General features: G+C 39.8%; 1 long non-coding RNA gene and 9 gene segments (V, D, J or C); 9 read left to right on the top strand and 1 right to left on the bottom strand.

The window, feature by feature from the left end:
• LOC122862392 lies at positions 1-641 on the top strand. The segment is given in 2 exon segments: positions 1-199; positions 292-641. Coding segments are annotated over 2 exon segments (378 nt in total).
• Positions 642-1,854: 1,213 nt separating this feature from the next.
• On the top strand, positions 1,855-2,586 carry LOC122862386. The segment is given in 2 exon segments: positions 1,855-1,948; positions 2,107-2,586. Coding segments are annotated over 2 exon segments (357 nt in total).
• A 1,774-nt stretch (positions 2,587-4,360) lies between these two features.
• Positions 4,361-4,915, top strand: LOC122862390. The segment is given in 2 exon segments: positions 4,361-4,473; positions 4,566-4,915. Coding segments are annotated over 2 exon segments (387 nt in total).
• Positions 4,916-7,326: 2,411 nt separating this feature from the next.
• LOC122862389 lies at positions 7,327-8,936 on the top strand. The segment is given in 2 exon segments: positions 7,327-7,575; positions 7,668-8,936. Coding segments are annotated over 2 exon segments (387 nt in total).
• Positions 8,937-13,548: 4,612 nt separating this feature from the next.
• Positions 13,549-14,294, top strand: LOC122862385. The segment is given in 2 exon segments: positions 13,549-13,694; positions 13,819-14,294. Coding segments are annotated over 2 exon segments (456 nt in total).
• A 377-nt stretch (positions 14,295-14,671) lies between these two features.
• Positions 14,672-22,623, bottom strand: part of LOC122862379 — a 48,497-nt gene continuing 40,545 nt past the window's right edge. Inside the window, 2 exon segments of the V gene segment in view lie at positions 14,672-15,280; positions 16,116-16,150. Of these exon segments, the coding sequence occupies positions 14,958-15,280; positions 16,116-16,150 (358 nt within the window).
• LOC122862393 lies at positions 16,700-17,359 on the top strand. Its single transcript, XR_006374691.1, has 2 exons — positions 16,700-16,900; positions 17,037-17,359. It is a non-coding gene; the product is annotated as an uncharacterized LOC122862393 (long non-coding RNA).
• Positions 18,554-19,332, top strand: LOC122862384. The segment is given in 2 exon segments: positions 18,554-18,699; positions 18,857-19,332. Coding segments are annotated over 2 exon segments (456 nt in total).
• On the top strand, positions 21,357-21,991 carry LOC122862388. The segment is given in 2 exon segments: positions 21,357-21,541; positions 21,634-21,991. Coding segments are annotated over 2 exon segments (387 nt in total).
• LOC122862387 overlaps positions 22,501-22,623 on the top strand; it is a 38,466-nt gene continuing 38,343 nt past the window's right edge. Inside the window, 1 exon segment of the V gene segment in view lies at positions 22,501-22,609. Within this exon segment, the coding sequence occupies positions 22,558-22,609 (52 nt within the window).

Genomic DNA, 22,623 nt, shown 5'->3' with positions numbered 1-22,623 from the left:
CTGTTGAGAGCAGAGAAATCATTTCCATAGAGAGGAGGCTTTGCATCGTCAGCTGATCTGCAGTGAACTGAGAAGGTTTATAGTCATGTGAGTTCAACACTGCAGGACTCAGATCTGTCAGTCAACACAGCAGAAACCACAACCACCATGACTCTCATCACCATCCTCATCTGGACGCTGGCCTGCTGCTGTTTCACAGGTTCATTCACTCAGCAGCATTTCAAACATGATGTGCTGCCTTTTCTCTCATTTATTTCTGCTGATAAATGAATGATTTGTTTTTGTCTGCAGGATGCAGCGGTCAGGTGACGGTGACTCAGCCTCCAGTAGTGACATCTACTCCAGGATCCACTGTCACTCTCACCTGTAAAACAAACCAAGCTGTTCACACATATAGTGACGGAGATGAGGCTATGTTCTGGTATCAACAGAAATCTGGACAGCCTCCAAAGCTTCTAATAAGATATGCGAAAAAGCTTCAATCAGGAACACCAGCTCGGTTTAGTGGCAGTGGAAGCAGCTCTGACTTCACTTTGACCATCAGTGGAGTTCAGACTGAAGATGCAGCAGTTTATTACTGTCAGAGTTACCACAGTGGTAGAGTGTTCACACAGTGATTTGTCGTCGTACAAAAACCTCCCTCAGTCAGACTGCAGAGACACTGAGCTGTTATAGCAGGAACCAACTGCAGCTGCTGAAGAGGAAGAGACTCTGACACAGACCACTGAACACACAGCTGACAGTAACCTCACCAAGCACAAACTACAGATTCACACTAATATATTGGCATATTTTATATATTTTTATTTTCTTTCATTTTGATTACATATTTCTCAACATTTTAATACTTTATTTAAAGAAGAATCTTTTCTTGATGTTGCTGTTTAGTGTGGCGAGAAAGTTCAGGTATTTGGGATGGTCAGCTGAAACACAGAGGGCTCTAAACTAAATACACTGAGGTCAGATGGGTTTACTGTTACAGTTGAGCAAAAAGGACCCAAATGCAGAACTCCAGGCAGGCAGGTCTCACAATTAAAGGAGAGTTTTAATAAGAAAAACTGATTCCAACAAAACAGACAGACAACAAAAACAGAGGGAGCAGGTAAAGGCAGAATCCAAGAAACAAAGGAGAGATACAAAAACTACACTAGAAACAAACTGGCATGAGAAACACAGGTAACAATACTGAGCAAACGCAGGACTGGGGAACAGACGCAGACAACCTGACAGCTGGCAGAGGGAAGACACGTGGACTAAATACACAGGTGAGGGAACGATAACTAGACACATGTGAAACTAATCAGGGCGCTGCGGACAATCAAAACTGGAGGGAAAAGACACAAAGGCAGGAAGTAAAGTTGAAAACAGAGGTGAGCATTACAAAATAAAACAGGAAATGACTGAACTCAAGACCCAAACCATGACATTTACATCTCATTATCCTAAATGCAACACCTGGATCTGGAAAATAAGAATGACATACATGACAATGAAATTAATGAAGAAATTCTAAATCAATCAAAAATCACTTTTAAGTGAGTTCAGTGTCTACACAGTTTGCCAGCAGGGGGCGCTATAGACCTGTTAATGAGGACAAAGGCATGTGAGACTATAAAGAAATAAAAAGGAGAGTGTTTTTAATGAAGAAAAACACCATGAAGAAAAAGCATGAAGTCAAACTTTTCTACATGGACTTTAATTGGCCGAATGATCCTCAAGATGAAGAACTCTCACTCCACCTCACCTCTGCTTTTTCAGTTTCACAAGAACAGGTGTGTGTTTGCCTTCTTAAATATATTTTGCATGAATTTTATGCATCACTGCTCCTCAGAGTTTAAGTTCTCATGTCACAGAGAGTCTGAACTGTTTTCATGCACTCACACTGAAAGCTTCATCAGGACGATGTTGTCAATAACTCTGCTTGTCATGTTGGGTTTTCTGAGTCAGAGTGAGAAGTTTAAAAAAATGTTTGGTGCAAATCCAGTCTGTGCAATTCCTTTTTACATTTGTTTAAACATTTTTATTATTTTCTTCTACTATAACGTGAATTGCTTCTCCGTTGGCTGGTAAACATTTCTCCTTAAGATTTTTCTTTTCTCATTTCAGAGTCTTCTGCCAACAATTTTCTGACTCAGGCTGACAAATCCAAGTCTGTTAGTCTTGGAGGGACTGTGGCCATCAGCGCCACAGGGAGTTCAAATATTGGTGCTGATCTCAGTTGGTACCTTCAGAAACCTGGACAGGCTCCCAAACTTCTTATATACAGTACATCAACTCTCTTCTCTGGAACTCCGTCTCGATTCAGTGGCAGTAGATCTGGTTCTCACTACACTCTGACCATCAGTGGTGTTCAGGCTGAAGATGCTGGAGATTACTACTGTCTGGGCTACCATGGTGGTGGAGTGTTCACACAGTGATTTAGAGCCGTACAAAAACCTCCTTCAGTTTGACTGAATTGAAAACGGCCTGCTGCAGGTGCAGAGGGTTGGTGAAGAGACTGTGATGAGGATAACTGGTCCAGTGAACACAACACAAGAGTCATCAAGCAGAACCACAATGAATCTAAATAAAACTGAAACAAACTCACAGACGCTCTTCCAGACACAGTTTTAAACTTATATTCTGGTCAGTTCATTCAGTCTTTTTATGAGTAAGCAGGGAAATGAAATTCTTGTTCTTGGACTACAGACACTGATATCAAAAATATTTAACAGTGTCGCTACTGATAGCTGCACAAAACAATTTAATGTAACAACAGTCCAAGCAGAAACTAAAATTCACAATTTATTACTCTTCATTTTGAAAATCCAAATGATGTCATTCTCAAAATGAAGAATTTTCTATTCAAAGTAATAAATATACAACCATTTCCTGTACTATCAGGTATAGGATAATGTCAGGTATGATACTGACAATGTTTTTCATAAAGAACATATCATAAAAGAAATACAAAGACAATGACTCATTATAATCCACAGTTTTATTTAATGATGGTTTAATGTTCATGCCACATTTTGGATGAATGAGATTCTCTTGGAGTGAAACTAATAATAATCAGTTTCATTTGAAAAGTAATGAACATAAAGAAGAATATGCAGAAGATCAGTATTAGAAAGCAACATGCACACTAAAACACTGAGTAGAGAGCTGTGAAACGTGCAGAAATATCTGAACAGAGGAGATCTGTAGCTTCATCAAGATCTCTGTCAAAAATGCAGCATCATTTCCAGACAGGAAGTGTTGCTGAAGCTCTACTCTGAGCAGCGGTCAGGGTCCAGGGTTTGAGTGACAGGGCTCTGTCCATTCAGACTGGCCTCACAGCTCACTGAGCCCGCCTTCCTCCACTGGTCTGCAGGGAGGCTCAGGGTGCTGCTCCAGCTGTAGTGGCCGTCCCTCCCCAGGACCTCCAGGCTGTGTGACACCCCTGAGGAGCTGCTGCTGCTCCCCACCTTCCAGCCCAGCCTCCAGGCTGAGGGGAAGCCCACGCTGGCCAGACACAGCAGCGTGGCACTGCCCTGCTGCAGCTCCTCTGTGGAGGGGGGGAGGACGGTCAGGGTGGGCCGCACCACACCCACTGGAGGAGAGAGAGGGGGGAGGAAAGACAAAGGAATGAGAGTGAAGGCTTGGTAATAAAGACAAATGACAAACTGCTAATTTTTTATATTTTATCAAATAAAACGGAATAACTTGCTGCTGTTGCACTCATAAATCACTCAGTATCAGACCATCAGACACATGATTCAAGTGTAAATGCAACTAAAAAGGTTGATTGATAATGATTATTGATGACATCTTCATCTGTGTTTCATAATGTGTGACAGTGAATAACTCTTCCCTGTGATGATTTTCTTCTGTTTAAACTGACAGAGCTGAAACACTCATGTGAATACAGTTAAAACCTTTGCCATCTGTCTCTTTCGCTTCCTTTTCACTGCATGTCAAATGACTGAACCGCGAACACAAAGAGAAGCTGCATTTACTGATAAAATCGTGTTTGTGTTTGACAGGAATCCACATTAGATTTTAAATGGTAAAACAGTTTGAATGTTCAAAATGAATGAATGAAAAAAAAATTGAACTACTGATGTTATTTTTTTGAGCATTAAAAGTTGTACTTGACCGAATGTTACTTTTGAACATTTTTAAGCAAATAATTCAAGTTTTTATTAAAATGGAATATTCGAAAATAGTTGAATTTTCTTGCTTATATACATTTTGTTATCATTAATCCAAGCAGTATTCCTCCTGATTTTGTGTCCCACGTTGCCTTCAGTCTGTTGAGAGCAGAGAAATCATTTCCATAGAGAGGAGGCTTTGCATCGTCAGCTGATCTGCAGTGAACTGAGAAGGTTTATAGTCCTGTGAGTTCAACACTGCAGGACTCAGATCTGTCAGTCAACACAGCAGAAACCACAACCACCATGACTCTCATCACCATCCTCATCTGGACGCTGGCCTGCTGCTGTTTCACAGGTTCATTCACTCAGCAACATTTCAAACATGATGTGCTGCCTTTTCTCTCATTTATTTCTGCTGATAAATGAATGATTTGTTTTTGTCTGCAGGATGCAGCGGTCAGGTGACGGTGACTCAGCCTCCAGTAGTGACATCTACTCCAGGATCCAATGTCACTCTCACCTGTGAGACCAACCAAGATGTTTACAGAGACAGTGACGGAGATGACTATATGCAATGGTATCAACAGAAATCTGGACAGCCTCCAAAGCTTCTAATAAGATATGTGAAAAAGCTTCAATCAGGAACACCAGCTCGGTTTAGTGGCAGTGGAAGCAGCTCTGACTTCACTTTGACCATCGGTGGAGTTCAGGCTGAAGATGCAGCAGTTTATTACTGTCAGAGTTACCATGAAATAAACAGTGCTGATGTGTTCACACAGTGATTTGTCGTCGTACAAAAACCTCCCTCAGTCAGACTGCAGAGACACTGAGCTGTTACAGCAGGAACTGACTGCAGCTGCTGAAGAGGAAGAGACTCTGACACAGACCACTGAACACAGAGCTGACAGTAACCTCACCAACCACAAACTACAGATTCACACTATTAAATTAGTTAAACATCCAATGACGCCAAATCACATTCTGCTCACATTTACTGTCGGAAATAGAGACAAATGTTGCCTAATCACATATTCACAAAACTGATTGTTCAAGTGTTTTTTATCATGATACTATGTAATATCAACTTCAGTAACTCCACATAAAAAGCAATGGTGATATTAATATTTACATGATCAATCCAAACCATTTCTTTTTCCACAGAGAGGAGTATCAGCTGAAGTAATAAAACCATTGAATTTCTTACTCCTCTTCAGAAGATAAAAGACCAAACACTTCATAAAGTTATTTATCAGTTAAAGCTTTATTAGCAAAAACATCAATCATCAACATGACAGTTATTAAGCACACTCACATCCAGCTGCTGAGCTACACACATTACTCTCTAAGTGGTTGTTTTTGTCCAACACTTTACAGCAGTGTTGTTCTCTGTCACACAAAGCTTTAGTTTCCTCTGCAAATGTTAAAACTCAAATTGATCAGAGCAGCAGGTGAGTTCCTCCTGCTCCCCCCACACAGAGCTCCTGTCCCGGGCTTCAGCCAGCCCCTCTAGCCCTTACACTGGCTCCTGTGGAGGGTCTGGGTCTGGCTTTGGTCATGATGGAGGACCTTGCAGGAGTACAGCTCTCCTTCCATCCAGCGCTCCTGGCTCAGGCTCAGGGTGCTGCTGCTGCTGTAGCGTCCGCCCTTCTCCTCCTCTGAGCTGGTCAGGACGCCCTCTGTCACCTCTGTACCGTCCACCTCCCAGCTCACCACGGCTCCCTGAGGAGAGTAGCCAGTCAGCAGGCAGGCCAGTGTGGCCGAGCCCCCAGAGAGCTGCTCAGAGGAGGGGGAAAGCAGAGAGACTGAGGGCCTGACCATGGGGCCAGCTGGAGGGGAGAGCAGAGACACACAAGGAGCAGATGAACTTCCACTGTAGGACAGACAGCTGAACAGGAGACAGTTATGATGCATGACAGAGGTTTACACTACTGTGGATCGGCTGTGTGCATGATACTGTGATCAGACAGAGGAGAGGAGGTGAGGAATGGGAAGCTATACTGTGGCACTCATCAGAAATCACTGAGATTTAGACAATAATATGCAACATGATTTAGCTGGAAATGTAATCAAAACTTTCAATTAAGGATCATCAAATGAAATGTTCGTATCTGCTTTATAATGTTTTTCAGTAAAGAATTCATCCCTGCAACTATTTTCTTGTTTAAAAAACTGTAATGTCTGTATACAGTTTAAAGACTTTGTCATCTGTTTGTTTCACTTCCTTTTCACCACTTTAAACTAACGAACTGTGAACGCAAACTACAGCGATACTGGATGTTCATATAAACTCACTTAATGTTTTAACAGCATCCACATTAGATTTTATACCTAATAACTTTTTCAATTTCAAAATAAATAAAAAAACTTATGTTTTTAATTTTAAAAATGTTCCTCAAGCAAATTTTGCAACCAACCTTTGTGAAACTAATATTAGATTGAAAAAAAGAATAAAATTCATGTTTTTTGGCATATATTTTTCCATAACTTCATCTATGATACAAGAAGAATTTTAATCTGCACAATGTTAATGTCAAACTTCAATATTAGCCGAGCTTCATAAAGGTAAAAAAATATCCACAACATGTAAATTAGCCAAAATAATGTCTTGTTTTTATCACATTATCATGCAAAATGTATTATTATATTATTTTATGTTGTAGAAAATAAAAATCTCTGGTACTTACAGTGAAAGATGAGTTTGGTTCCTCCACCAAAAGTCAACCACAGTGATACAAACTCATTAAGTGGCCGTACAAAAACCTCCTGCACTGTGAACAAGCATCTATCCACTGAAAACTCTTTTTTTTCAGGTAAAACTGCATAATTAATAATTTATTCAATGTACAAAATGATTTAACTCATGTGGCTTCAAATTGTTTCATGAATCAAGAAAATTTAAATTATTTTATTGTAACTTTTAACTGTTGAGAAAAAACACTTAATTTCCACTTTAATATATTTGTATTTTAAAAGATATTTTACATAACTTATTTGACTGTAAAGGAAATAATTTTTTTTTTCAAAAAATCTTGAATTTCAGGTCTATAACAAGAAGCTTTGAAAAGTATAATTTACCCTATAGGTAAATAAGGAAAAGAAATAGACATATCATACCAACCACAGTGACACCATTTTAATCCAAACGTTGAACATCCTCAATTCTATTTCTAATCTATTTTTTCCCATCACAATAATACCATAGATTTTGTTAATCCATGCAGTATTCCTCCTGATTTTGTGTCCCACGTTGCCTTCAGTCTGTTGAGAGCAGAGAAATCATTTCCATAGAGAGGAGGCTTTGCATCGTCAGCTGATCTGCAGTGAACTGAGAAGGTTTATAGTCCTGTGAGTTCAACACTGCAGCACTCAGATCTGTCAGTCAACACAGCAGAAACCACAACCACCATGACTCTCATCACCATCCTCATCTGGACGCTGGCCTGCTGCTGTTTCACAGGTTCATTCACTCAGCAACATTTCAAACATGATGTGCTGCCTTTTCTCTCATTTATTTCTGCTGATAAATGAATGATTTGTTTTTGTCTGCAGGATGCAGCGGTCAGGTGACGGTGACTCAGCCTCCAGTAGTGACATCTACTCCAGGATCCACTGTCACTCTCACCTGTAAGACCAACCAAGCTGTTTACACATATAGTGACGGAGATGAGGCTATGTCCTGGTATCAACAGAAATCTGGACAGCCTCCAAAGCTTCTAATAAAATATGTGAGCACTCGTGAATCAGGAACACCAGCTCGGTTTAGTGGCAGTGGAAGCAGCTCTGACTTCACTTTGACCATCAGTGGAGTTCAGACTGAAGATGCAGCAGTTTATTACTGTAAGAGTATTCATGTAATAAACAGTGCTAATGTGTTCACACAGTGATTTGTCGTCGTACAAAAACCTCCCTCAGTCAGACTGCAGAGACACTGAGCTGTTACAGCAGGAACCGACTGCAGCTGCTGAAGAGGAGGAGACTCTGACACAGACCACTGAACACAGAGCTGACAGTAACCTCACCAAGCACAAACCTTATCGTAAACTTTGCTTCTCAGGTCAAATTATCATTCTGACTATTTTTATCCTGGAGTAAGACATTTTTTTCTAGTTTCTACTTTTCGTTGCTGCATCATCACTCTGAACTTGGTTCAGTTGCAATATTTTTGTTTATTCTTCAATTCAGAAAATCTGGATATTTAAAAAAAAAAAATCTCATCTGTAACAACCACCTGTCCAACCAACCCACTTTTGCTTTCATTTCTGGGCTAAAAATATTTAGCTAGACTTTTAGACCTTCATGTTCAGGTGATCTGCTGGCTGTTCGTGTACCTCGGCCCCAAACTAATAAGTGCCACTAAAATGTTCCTGTCCACTACATCTCTACTGTAGGTGTTTGTATTTTCTTCTCACTTTATGTTACGTTTTGGCTTGCTGTCTGATCCTGACAAAAGCCTTGCAACCTTGGTTCTCCTGGACTCATTTGCTGTTCTTCCAGCACTTTTCTAATTCAAATATAATTCAATCAAACTCAATCAAAAAGACAAACCAGAAGACAACAAAGAGTTTGAACAAAAAGATCATTTAACACCATGTTGTATTGTACTCTTCTAACAGATGGTGACAAACTAACCCTGGTGAGGATTATACTCTTTTCTCTCTGACTGACTGGTTACAGTTTTATGGAACTCAAAGTGTTGAATATTAAATAAATAAAAAAGACATTATGAAATAAATGATCATATGAATAAATGATCTAAAATATATGAGTAAAGCAACAATTTGTGAAATATTTTATGACATTATTAAAACTTACCTCACTATTATGAAATGTTAATATATTCATAGTTTATTGTCTATTTATTTAATATTGTACACTTTGAGTTCCACACTGAGCTGTGTTTTATGTTCCACACAGAATCCTTAAAGAATACAGCAGCTCCATTGAAATGAGGGAAACTGATGTATTTTAACATGATGACACTGTCATGACACTGTCATTGATGTATTACATAAATCCTGCTGTTTGGTGGACACAAACATTAGTTAACACTATATGACTGAAGAGTAATAAGATAAAACTTAAGTTAAATGATACAAATAATATAATGGAGTATAGTCATGTAAAGATCCATATTAAAACAAACCAAAAATGTTTGTGGGATGTGCAGCAAGAACAAATCTGACCTGCAACTGATGTAACCACACATTTTCTCTCCTCCCACAAACAAACCTATTTGTTTGACTATGTATGTGGTGTTTTGAATGACTGCTGTGCATCACTGCTCCTAGACCAGTTTAAGATGAACCACTGAGACAAGTCTGTGCAGTCTCTCTGACAGTGAAATAAATCATGATGATGATGTTAATGACTCCACTGCTGACCACGCTGCTGTTAGGACTTCAAGGTGAGAAGTATTAGAATAGTATATTAGAATCTAGGCTGTCATTTCTTTATATACAGAAATAGATTTTCATGGTTTAACACATTGTACTTTACCTCACAATGTCATTTTTTAAAAATGTATTTAAACTTTTTTTTAAATGTCCAGGATCAGTTGCCAGTCCACCTGTGACTCAGTCTCCTGTATCAAAGTCTGTTGGTGTGGGAGCGACGGTCTCTCTGACCTGTACAGCCAGTACAGGAGTTGATGATGATCTCAGCTGGTACCTACAGAAACCTGGACAGCCTCCCAAATTGCTGTTTTACAAAATAAGTAGCCGTCAATCTGGTACTCCAAGTCGTTTCAGCAGCAGTGGATCTGAACCTGAATTCACTCTGACAATCAGTGGAGTTCAGGCTGAAGATGCAGGAGATTACTACTGTATGGGTGTACACAGTGGCCCAGTGTTCACACAGTGATTTGTTGTCGTACAAAAACCTCCCTCAGTCAGACTGCAGAGACACTGAGCTGTTACAGCAGGAACTGACTGCAGCTGCTGAAGAGGAAGAGACTCTGACACAGACCACTGAACACAGAGCTCACAGTAACCTCACCAAGCACAAACTACAGATTCACTCTAACATATTGGCATATTTCATATTTTTTTTACATACTTTTTGCAAATCACTCCTAAGTTTCTGGCTACAGGCTTTATATTAGATGATAAGTCACCTAGATCTTGTAAGTCGAGATTTCTTGCATTGTGTGGGCAAAATTAGAGTATTTCAGTTTTGCTTTCATTCAGCTGAAAAAAGTTATTTGACATCCAACATTTAATGTCCTTGAGACATTAAGTTTCTGATGGTATTGAAGCAGTTGGGATTATTATGTCTTAAGGATAAATATAATTGTGTGTCGTCAGCATAGCTATGAAAAGAAACATTGTGCTTTCGAATTATTTGACTTAGTAGAAGTATGTGAGCATTCTCCTGCATCTGCTGTGAGGACGAGGTTGTTAGCTACTTTGACACGGGCTGTTTCTGTGCTGTGTAATGCTCTAAAACCTTACTGGAATTTTTCAAAAATATTATTATGATTCAGATTAGATAATAATTGGGTAAAAATATATATTTTTTAATTTGGATTTAAAAAGCAGTTTAGAAATGGGTCTAAAATTAGTAAGAGCGGATGCATCAAGGCTGGGCCTTTTAAGAAGAGGCTGTACTACTGCATGCTTAAAAGTAGATAGAAAAATCCCTGTTGCCAGAGACAACAGACAGAATACTAGGACCTACTGTGTCAAAGACGTCTTTGAGAAATTTTGTTGGAACATCAGAGCATCAAGTAGAAGATCTCATTTGAGAGACAATATCCTTTAAAAACAATAAAAAAATTGGTTGAAAACAATTTAAAACAGCTGAATTCCCCAGCATAACAGAGGAGTGCATGTCAGCTGGTGAAATCTGGCCTCTTATATTATCAACCCTCTGAGTAAAATAGACTAAGAATTCCTCACACTTCTCTTTGGAGGCTTCAAGGCTATGACCGGGTGAGGGGCTAATGACAAAAACAATGGTTTGGAACAGAACCTTAGAGTTGCGACATTTTTTAGATACAAGGTCTGAGCAATTTCCGATGCACATAAGCATTCGATTTCTCAAGATATCATGGAAGATCTGTAATTTATTGGCCTTGCATTTACACTCAGCTTTTCTACATTCTCTTAGCGAGGCCCGAGTTGTATCATTGAGCTACAGTAGAGCTCAAGATTTTGATCTCATATTTTTGAGAGGAGCAATTGAATCAAGCACTTCCAAACAAGGTTCCCAAAGGTTTTGTTAAAATGGGTGACTAGCTCATCAGTGTCCTTGTGGGATGACACGACAGATCACATATCACTGAGAGTTGCCAGGAAAGCTTCAGAGGATTTGGTTACAGAGGATGTGTTAAAGATGCTCGAACTGCGTGGAGAGGATGACTTTGAAATAGAAGGAAGCAGCAGAGCATCAAATACAATTGCCTTATGGTCAGACACACACACATGTGCTTTGTCTCAGGATTATTTATGGGTAAGTATAAAGTCAAGAGTATGGCCCCTTACATGAGTAGGTTCATTTAGAAATTAAGTAAGGTTAAAAGACTCAATGAGCTGCATAAAATCAGTGACAATCATGAGAAGGGCAACACACACGGATGTTAAAATCACCAAGTATTAAAATTCTGTCATGTCTAGGCAAAGTGAGAGACAGAAGATCAGAGAATTCCTGGATTAAATCTTAATTCAGTTTAGGAGGTCTGTAGACTAGGACACAGAGCAACGGAGCCTTGCCATTTATTACATAATACAGTGATTCAAAGGTGTGAAAAGTGCCATTACAGATGGGGGAACATCCATCCATCCATCCATCCATTTTCTACCGCTTGGTCCCGTTAGGGGTCGCGGGTGACTGGAGCCTATCCCAGTGACTTTGGGCCTTAGGCAGGGTACACCCTGGACAGTGGCCAACTCGTCGCAGGATGGGGGAACATTTTATATGATTTCTATGAATAACGGCTACAACGGCACCATGACCAGCCTGGGTTGATGGAAATGAATAAAACTAGGGAGTGTTGCTTCAATCAATGGAGTGAAATCACTTACTACTGAAATCAATTATTACTAAACCAAGTTTCAGTAATAATAAGAACATCGAGATTGGAGGAGTTAATACATTAGTGGCAGATAAAAGACTCATTAGAGAGAGATCTGACATTCAAAAGTCCAAACCTGACAACTAGGTGGGAGTGTACAATCTATACCTATCTGAGATTGAAGTGCAGACGGTTGCTAAAAGACTTTCTCAGGTCTTTCCCTGGTAATGGAAGGAAGGAATATTGATGGGGGAAGAATTATCATTGGGGCTGTTTTTTGATAGGCCAAGCACTGTGGGATATTTTAGTTTTGACCTGGAAGCAGAGCTAAAGTTTCTTGGCCTCTGGGGACGTCAATCGGTGACAGGGATGTCCACTCTGTGGTTTGTGGTCAGGAGGTCATGGGAGTCAGAGTGATGATGGTATGTGGTTGAATAAAACATGTTACCGGCCAGCATTTGTGAGCCACGGTGGTTCGGGTCGAGACCATCCCTTTTAAAGAGAGCAGACCGTCGTATGTGTGTTTTTTTCTTGTTCAGGTGCAGTGAAGCTAATCAGCAGTGAGCTTTAGAGGTGTATGCAGATTTTCTCACCTGAGGACAAGCTAGCTGTTTCCACCTCTTTTCAGTCTTTATGCTAAACTAAGCTAACTTTCTTCTGGCCCCAGCTGCATATTTATATTTTCATATTTTCACACAAAAATGAGAGTGGTATTGATCTTCTCATTTAATTCTCGGCAAGTAATCATATAGGTGTATTTCCCCAAATCTCAAACTATTAGTTGTAGTCCAATATTTTCTAGCAAACTCATCCTTTTATCAACAGAGTTGTTGTTAGAATATGTATCTTCTTATATAAAAAGATGATTAACATTATTTATGCTGAGTATCATTTGTTTACCATGAAACAACAACCCAAACAGAATCACATTCATTTAGTGGCTGTCTAAGAAGCCGTACACCAAACACAAACTTATGTCTTGATGTTGTTGTGAAGTGTGGTGAGAAAGATCAGGCAGTTGCGATGGTCTGCTGAAGCACTGAGCAGGCCCCAAACCAGATACACTGAGGTAAAATGGGTGTACACCCCACTATCCTAAATGCAAAATTTGGATAATAAATGACAATCAAATTAATGAAAGAATCTAAATTAATCAAAAATTGTGTCAGTTCTTTGTGAATTCAGAGTTGATGCAGTTTGCCAGAAGGGGGCGCTATAGACCTGTAAATGAGGGCAAAGGCATGTGAGATTACAAGGAAATAAAAAGGAGAATTTTCAATAAAGCATGAAGACAAACTTTTCTAGATGGACTTTAAATGGCTGAATGATCCTCAAGATGAAGAACTCTCACTCCACCTCACCTCTGCTTTTTCAGTTTCACAAGAACAGGTGTGTGTTTGCCTTCTTAAATATATTTTGCATGAATTTTATGCATCACTGCTCCTCAGAGTTTAAGTTCTCATGTCACAGAGAGTCTGAACTGTTTTCATGCACTCACACTGAAAACTTCATCAGGACGATGTTGTCAATAACTCTGCTTGTCATGTTGGGTTTTCTGAGTCAGGGTGAGAAGTTTAAAAAAATGTTTGGTGTAAATCCAGTCTGTGCAATCCCTATACTATACTAGTGATATGCTTCTCCAATGGCTGGTAAACATTTCTCCTTAAGATTTTTCTCTTCTCGTTTCAGAGTCTTCTGCCAACAATTTTCTGACTCAGGCTGACAAATCCAAGTCTGTTAGTCTTGGAGGGACTGTGACCATCAGCGCCACAGGGAGTTCAAATATTGGTGCTGATCTCAGTTGGTACCTTCAGAAACCTGGACAGGCTCCCAAACTTCTTATATACAGAGCATCAACTCTCTTCTCTGGAACTCCGTCACGATTCAGTGGCAGTAGATCTGGTTCTCACTACACTCTGACCATCAGTGGTGTTCAGGCTGAAGATGCTGGAGATTACTACTGTCTGGGTGACCATGGTGGTGGAGTGTTCACACAGTGATTTAGAGCCGTACAAAAACCTCCTTCAGTTTGAAGTGAAAACGGCCTGCTGCAGGTGCAGAGGGTTGGTGTAGAGACTGTGATGAGGATAACTGGTCCAGTGAACACAACACAAGAGTCATCAAGCAGAACCACAATGAATCTAAATAAAACTGAAACAAACTCACAGACACTCTTCCAGACACAGTTTTAAACTTATATTCTGGTCAGTTCATTTAGTCTTTTTATGAGTAAGCAGGGAAATGAAATTCTTGTTGGACTACAGACAGTGATATCAAAAATGTTTTAACAGTGTCGCTACTGATAGCTGCACAAAACAATTAAATGTAACAACAGTCCAAGCAGAAACTAAAATTCACAATTTATTACTCTTCATTTTGAAAATCCAAATGATGTCATTCTCAAAATGGAGAATTTTCTATTCAAAGTAATAAATATACAACCATCTCCTGTACTATCAGGTATAGGATAATGTCAGGTATGATACTGACAATGTTTTTCATAATGAATATATTCTAAAAGAAATACAAAGACACTGACTCATTATAATCCACAGTTTTATTTAATGATGATTTAATGTTCATGCCACATTTTTGATGAATGAGATTCTCTTGGAGTGAAACTAATAATAATCAGTTTCATTTGAAAAGTAATGAACATAAAGAAGAATATGCAGAAGATCAGTATTAGAAAGCAACATGCACACTAAAACACTGAGTAGAGAGCTGTGAAACTTGCAGAAATATCTGAACAGAGGAGATCTGTAGCTTCATCAAGATCTCTGCCAAAGAAGCAGCATCATTTCCAGACAGGAAGTGTTGCTGAAGCTCTACTCTGAGCAGCGGTCAGGGTCCAGGGTTTGAGTGACAGGGCTCTGTCCATTCAGACTGGCCTCACAGCTCACTGAGCCCGCCTTCCTCCACTGGTCTGCAGGGAGGCTCAGGGTGCTGCTCCAGCTGTAGTGGCCGTCCCTCCCCAGGACCTCCAGGCTGTGTGACACCCCTGAGGAGCTGCTGCTGCTCCCCACCTTCCAGCCCAGCCTCCAGGCTGAGGGGAAGCCCCCGCTGGCCAGACACAGCAGCGTGGCACTGCCCTGCTGCAGCTCCTCTGTGGAGGGGGGGAGGACGGTCAGGGTGGGCCGCACCACACCCACTGGAGGAAAGAGAGGGGGGAGGAGAGGGGGGAGAAAAGACAAAGGACTTAGAGTGAAGGCTTGGTAATAAAGACAAATGACAAACTGCTAATTTCTTATATTTTGTCAAATAAAACGGAATAACTTGCTGCTGCTGCACTCATAAATCACTCAGTATCAGACCATCAGACACATGATTCAAGTATAAATGCAACTAAAAAGGTTGATTGATAATGATTATTGATGACATCTTCATCTGTGTTTCATAATGTGTGACAGTGAATAACTCTTCCCTGTGATGATTTTCTTCTGTTTAAACTGACAGAGCTGAAACACTCATGTGAATACAGTTAAAATCTTTGCCATCTGTCTCTTTCGCTTCCTTTTCACTACATGTCAAATGACTGAACCGCGAACACAAAGAGAAGCTGCATTTACTGATAAAATCGTGTTTGTGTTTGACAGGAATCCACATCAGATTTTAAATTATAAAACAGTTTGAATGTTCAAAATTAATGAATGAAAATAAAATTGAACTACTGATGTTATTTTTTTGAGCATTAAAAGTTGTACTTGACCGAATGTTACTTTTGAACATTTTTAAGCAAATAATTCAAGTTTTTATTAAAGTGGAATATTTGAAAATAGTTGAATTTTCTTGCTTATATACATTTTGTTATCTGTAATGCAGAATAAATATTAATCTCTGCAAGGTTTCATCTCAGATTGTGAGATCAGTTTGATAAAATAACAAAAATTACAAACACAAACACTGAACTTGATCAGTCTCATTCAATATTTAATAAAAGTTATATTTGCTGTATGTTGTAGAAAATAAAAATCTCTGGTACTTACAGTCAACGACGAGTTTGGTTCCACCGCCAAAAGTGTACACACAGTGATACAAACTCATTAAGTGGCCGTACAAAAACCTCTTGCACTGTGAACAAGCATCTATCCACTGAAAACTTTTTTTTTTTCAGGTAAAACTGCATAATTAATAATTTGTTCAATGTATAGAATGATTTAACTCATGTGGCTTCAAATTGCTTCATGAATCAAGATAATTTAAATTATTTATTATTATATTGTAACTTTTAACTGTTGAGAAAAAACACTTAATTTCCACTTTAATATATTTATATTTTAAAAGTTATTTTACATAACTTATTTGACTGTAAAGAAAAGAAAAAAGTTTTTTTCAAAAAATCTAGAATTACAGGTCTATAACAAGAAGCTTTGAAATGTATAATGTACCCTATAGGTAAATATAGGAAAAGAAATAAACATATTATACCAACCACAGTGACACCATTTTAATCCAAACGTTGAACATCCTCAATTCTATTTCTAATCTATTTTTTCCCATCACAATAATACCATAGATTTTGTTAATCCAAGCAGTATTCCTCCTGATTTTGTGTCCCACGTTACCTTCAGTCTGTTGAGAGCAGAGAAATCATTTCCATAGAGAGGAGGCTTTGCATCGTCAGCTGATCTGCAGTGAACTGAGAAGGTTTATAGTCCTGTGAGTTCAACACTGCAGCACTCAGATCTGTCAGTCAACACAGCAGAAACCACAACCACCATGACTCTCATCACCATCCTCATCTGGACGCTGGCCTGCTGCTTTATCAAAGGTCAGCATTATTTTGAACATAAAATTAGAAAATAATCAGATCACGTAAACCTTTCAGTAATTGCTGGATATAACACTTACTTCTTTACTTCTTAATATGAGTTAATAATGTTCAGTTTTTTCCCTATTTTTTTCAGGATCTAGTAGTCAAGTGACTGTGACTCAACCTGCTGTAGTCACATCTTCTCTTGGATCCACAGTCACTCTGACTTGTAAAACCAACCCTAAAGTTTACGTTTGGTCAGATGGAGATAGTAGAGTATACTGGTATCAGCAGAAATCTGGAGAAGCTCCCAAGTTGGTCATCAGCTTGGGTAAAAATCCCACAAGTGAGTTTTCTTCTTGATTCTCTGGCAGAGGGGATGGAGTGAATGCTGCGATGACCATCCGTGGAGTTCAGACTGAAGATGCAGCAGTTTATTACTGTCAGTTACCATGAAATAAACAGTGCTAAGGTGTTCACACAGTGATTTGTCGTCGTATAAAAACCTCCCTCAGTCAGACTGCAGAGACACTGAGCTGTTACAGCAGGAACCGACTGCAGCTGCTGAAGAGGAAGAGACTCTGACACAGACCACTGAACACAGAGCTGACAGTAACCTCACCAAGCACAAACTACAGATTCACACTAATATATTGGCATATTTTATATATTTTTATTTTCTTTCATTTTGATTACATATTTCTCAACATTTTAATACTTTATTTAAAGAAGAATCTTTTCTTGATGTTACTGTTTAGTGTGGTGAGAAAGTTCAGGTATTTGGGATGGTCAGCTGAAACACAGAGGGCTCTAAACTAAATACACTGAGGTCAGATGGGTTTACTGTTACAGTTGAGCAAAAAGGACCCAAATGCAGAACTCCAGGCAGGCAGGTCTCACAATTAAAGGAGAGTTTTAATTAGAAAAACTGATTCCAACAAAACAGACAGACAACAAAAACAGAGGGAGCAGGTAAAGGCAGAATCCAAGAAACAAAGGAGAGATACAAAAACTACACTAGAAACAAACTGGCATGAGAAACACAGGTAACAATACTGAGCAAACGCAGGACTGGGGAACAGACGCAGACAACCTGACAGCTGGCAGAGGGAAGACACGTGGACTAAATACACAGGTGAGGGAACGATAACTAGACACAGGTGAAACTAATCAGGGCGCTGCGGACAATCAAAACTGGAGGGAAAAGACACAAAGGCAGGAAGTAAAGTACAAAACAGAGGTGAGCATTACAAAATAAAACAGGAAATGACTGAACTCAAGACCCAAACCATGACATTTACATCCCATTATCCTAAATGCAACACCTGGATCTGGAATATAAGAATGACATACATGACAATGAAGTTAATGAAGAAATTCTAAATCAATCAAAAATCACTTTTAAGTGAGTTCAGTGTCTACACAGTTTGCCAGCAGGGGGCGCTATAGACCTGTTAATGAGGACAAAGGCACGTGAGAATATAAAGAAATAAAAAGGAGAGTGTTTACAATGAAGAAAAGCACGATGAAAAGGAACATGAAGTCAAACTTTTCTACATGGACTTTAATTGGCCGAATGATCCTCAAGATGAAGAACTCTCACTCCACCTCACCTCTGCTTTTTCAGTTTCACAAGAACAGGTGTGTGTTTGCCTTCTTAAATATATTTTGCATGAATTTTATGCATCACTGCTCCTCAGAGTTTAAGTTCTCATGTCACAGAGAGTCTGAACTGTTTTCATGCACTCACACTGAAAACTTCATCAGGACGATGTTGTCAATAACTCTGCTTGTCATGTTGGGTTTTCTGAGTCAGGGTGAGAAGTTTAGAAAATGTTTGGTGTAAATCCAGTCTGTGCAATCCCTTTTTACATTTGTTTAAACATGTTTATTATTGTCTTCTATTATAACGTGAATTGCTTCTCCATACAGTGTTAAATATTTCTCCTTAAGATTTTTCTCTTCTCTTTTCAGAGTCTTCTGCCAACAATTTTCTGACTCAGACTGACAAATCCAAGTCTGTTAGTCTTGGAGGGACTGTGGCCATCAGCGCCACAGGGAGTTCAAATATTGGTGCTGATCTCAGTTGGTACCTTCAGAAACCTGGACAGGCTCCCAAACTTCTTATATACAAAGCATCAACTCTCTTCTCTGGAACTCCGTCTCGATTCAGTGGCAGTAGATCTGGTTCTCACTACACTCTGACCATCAGTGGTGTTCAGGCTGAAGATGCTGGAGATTACTACTGTCTGGGTGCCCATGGTGGTGGAGTGTTCACACAGTGATTTAGAGCCGTACAAAAACCTCCTTCAGTTTGAAGTGAAAACGGCCTGCTGCAGGTGCAGAGGGTTGGTGTAGAGACTGTGATGAGGATAACTGGTCCAGTGAACACAACACAAGAGTCATCAAGCAGAACCACAATGAATCTAAATAAAACTGAAACAAACTCACAGACACTCTTCCAGACACAGTTTTAAACTTATATTCTGGTCAGTTCATTCAGTCTTTTTATGAGTAAGCAGGGAAATGAAATTCTTGTTGGACTACAGACACTGATATCAAAAATATTTAACAGTGTCGCTACTGATAGCTGCACAAAACAATTTAATGTAACAACAGTCCAAGCAGAAACTAAAATTCACAATTTATCCCTCTTCATTTTGAAAATCCAAATGATGTCATTCTCAAAATGGAGAATTTTCTATTCAAAGTAATAAATATACAACCATCTCCTGTACTATCAGGTATAGGATAATGTCAGGTATGATACTGACAATGTTTTTCATAATGAATATATTCTAAAAGAAATACAAAGACACTGACTCATTATAATCCACAGTTTTATTTAATGATGGTTTAATGTTCATGCCACATTTTTGATGATTGAGATTCTCTTGGAGTGAAACTAATAATAATCAGTTTCATTTGAAAAGTAATGAACATAAAGAACTGGGGTGCACGGTGGCAGAGCGGCTAAAGCTCCTGCCTCCCAATTCCCAATTCAAATCTCCGGCTTCCTCCCACCGTCCAAAGACATGCATGTGTAGGTTAATTGATAACTCTAAAAAAAAAAAATTGCCCGTATTGAATGAATGTGAGAGTGAATGGTTGTCTGTCCTTGTCTGTGTCTGTGTTAGCCCTGCGACGAGTTGGCCACTGTCCAGGGTGTACCCTGCCTAAGGCCCAAAGTCACTGGGATAGGCTCCAGTCACCCGCGACCCCTAACGGGACCAAGCGGTAGAAAATGGATGGATGGATGGATGAACATAAAGAAGAATATGCAGAAGATCAGTATTAGAAAGCAACATGCACACTAAAACACTGAGTAGAGAGCTGTGAAACTTGCAGAAATATCTGAACAGAGGAGATCTGTAGCTTCATCAAGATCTCTGCCAAAGAAGCAGCATCATTTCCAGACAGGAAGTGTTGCTGAAGCTCTACTCTGAGCAGCGGTCAGGGTCCAGGGTTTGAGTGACAGGGCTCTGTCCATTCAGACTGGCCTCACAGCTCACTGAGCCCGCCTTCCTCCACTGGTCTGCAGGGAGGCTCAGGGTGCTGCTCCAGCTGTAGTGGCCGTCCCTCCCCAGGACCTCCAGGCTGTGTGACACCCCTGAGGAGCTGCTGCTGCCCCCCACCTTCCAGCCCAGCCTCCAGGCTGAGGGGAAGCCCCCGCTGGCCAGACACAGCAGCGTGGCACTGCCCTGCTGCAGCTCCTCTGTGGAGGGGGGGAGGACGGTCAGGGTGGGCCGCACCACACCCACTGGAGGAAAGAGAGGGGGGAGGAAAGACAAAGGAATGAGAGTGAAGGCTTGGTAATAAAGACAAATGACAAACTGCTAATTTTTTATATTTTGTCAAATAAAACAGAATAACTTGCTGCTGCTGCACTCATAAATCACTCAGTATCAGACCATCAGACACATGATTCAAGTGTAAATGCAACTAAAAAGGTTGATTGATAATGATTATTGATGACATCTTCATCTGTGTTTCATAATGTGTGACAGTGAATAACTCTTCCCTGTGATGATTTTCTTCTGTTTAAACTGACAGAGCTGAAACACTCATGTGAATACAGTTAAAATCTTTGCCATCTGTCTCTTTCGCTTCCTTTTCACTACATGTCAAATGACTGAACCGCGAACACAAAGAGAAGCTGCATTTACTGATAAAATCGTGTTTGTGTTTGACAGGAATCCACATCAGATTTTAAATTATAAAACAGTTTGAATGTTCAAAATGAATGAATGAAAAAAAAATTAAACTACTGATGTTATCTTTTGAGCATTAAAAGTTGTACTTGACCGAATGTTACTTTTGAACATTTTTAAGCAAATAATTCAAAGTTTTTATTAAAATGGAATATTCGAAAATAGTTGAATTTTCTTGCTCATATACATTTTGTTATCATTAATCCAAGCAGTATTCCTCCTGATTTTGTGTCCCACGTTGCCTTCAGTCTGTTGAGAGCAGAGAAATCATTTCCATAGAGAGGAGGCTTTGCATCGTCAGCTGATCTGCAGTGAACTGAGAAGGTTTATAGTCATGTGAGTTCAACACTGCAGGACTCAGATCTGTCAGTCAACACAGCAGAAACCACAACCACCATGACTCTCATCACCATCCTCATCTGGACGCTGGCCTGCTGCTGTTTCACAGGTTCATTCACTCAGCAACATTTCAAACATGATGTGCTGTCTTTTCTCTCATTTATTTCTGCTGATAAATGAATGATTTGTTTTTGTCTGCAGGATGCAGCGGTCAGGTGACGGTGACTCAGCCTCCAGTAGTGACATCTACTCCAGGATCCACTGTCACTCTCACCTGTAAGACCAACCGAGCTGTTCACACATATAGTGACGGAGATGAGGCTATGTTCTGGTATCAACAGAAATCTGGACAGCCTCCAAAGCTTCTAATAAGATATGCGAAAAAGCTTCAATCAGGAACACCAGCTCGGTTTAGTGGCAGTGGAAGCAGCTCTGACTTCACTTTGACCATCAGTGGAGTTCAGACTGAAGATGCAGCAGTTTATTACTGTAAGAGTGTACACAACATAAACAGTGCTTGGGTGTTCACACAGTGATTTGTCGTCGTACAAAAACCTCCCTCAGTCAGACTGCAGAGACACTGAGCTGTTACAGCAGGAACCGACTGCAGCTGCTGAAGAGGAAGAGACTCTGACACAGACCACTGAACACAGAGCTGACAGTAACCTCACCAAGCACAAACTACAGATTCACACTATTAAATTAGTTAAACATCCAATGACGCCAAATCACATTCTGCTCACATTTACTGTCGGAAATAGAGACAAATGTTGCCTAATCACATATTCACAAAACTGATTGTTCAAGTGTTTTTTATCATGATACTATGTAATATCATCACAGTGACACCATTTTAATCCAAACGTTGAACATCCTCAATTCTATTTCTAATCTATTTTTTCCCATCACAATAATACCATAGATTTTGTTAATCCAAGCAGTATTCCTCCTGATTTTGTGTCCCACGTTGCCTTCAGTCTGTTGAGAGCAGAGAAATCATTTCCATAGAGAGGAGGCTTTGCATCGTCAGCTGATCTGCAGTGAACTGAGAAGGTTTATAGTCCTGTGAGTTCAACACTGCAGCACTCAGATCTGTCAGTCAACACAGCAGAAACCACAACCACCATGACTCTCATCACCATCCTCATCTGGACGCTGGCATGCTGCTGTTTCACAGGTTCATTCACTCAG

The sequence above is a fragment of the Siniperca chuatsi genome, linkage group LG15 (genome assembly GCF_020085105.1).
Source record: "Siniperca chuatsi isolate FFG_IHB_CAS linkage group LG15, ASM2008510v1, whole genome shotgun sequence".
Taxonomy (NCBI): Eukaryota; Metazoa; Chordata; class Actinopteri; order Centrarchiformes; family Sinipercidae; genus Siniperca; species Siniperca chuatsi.
This window is presented reverse-complemented; position numbering and strand designations above follow the sequence as displayed.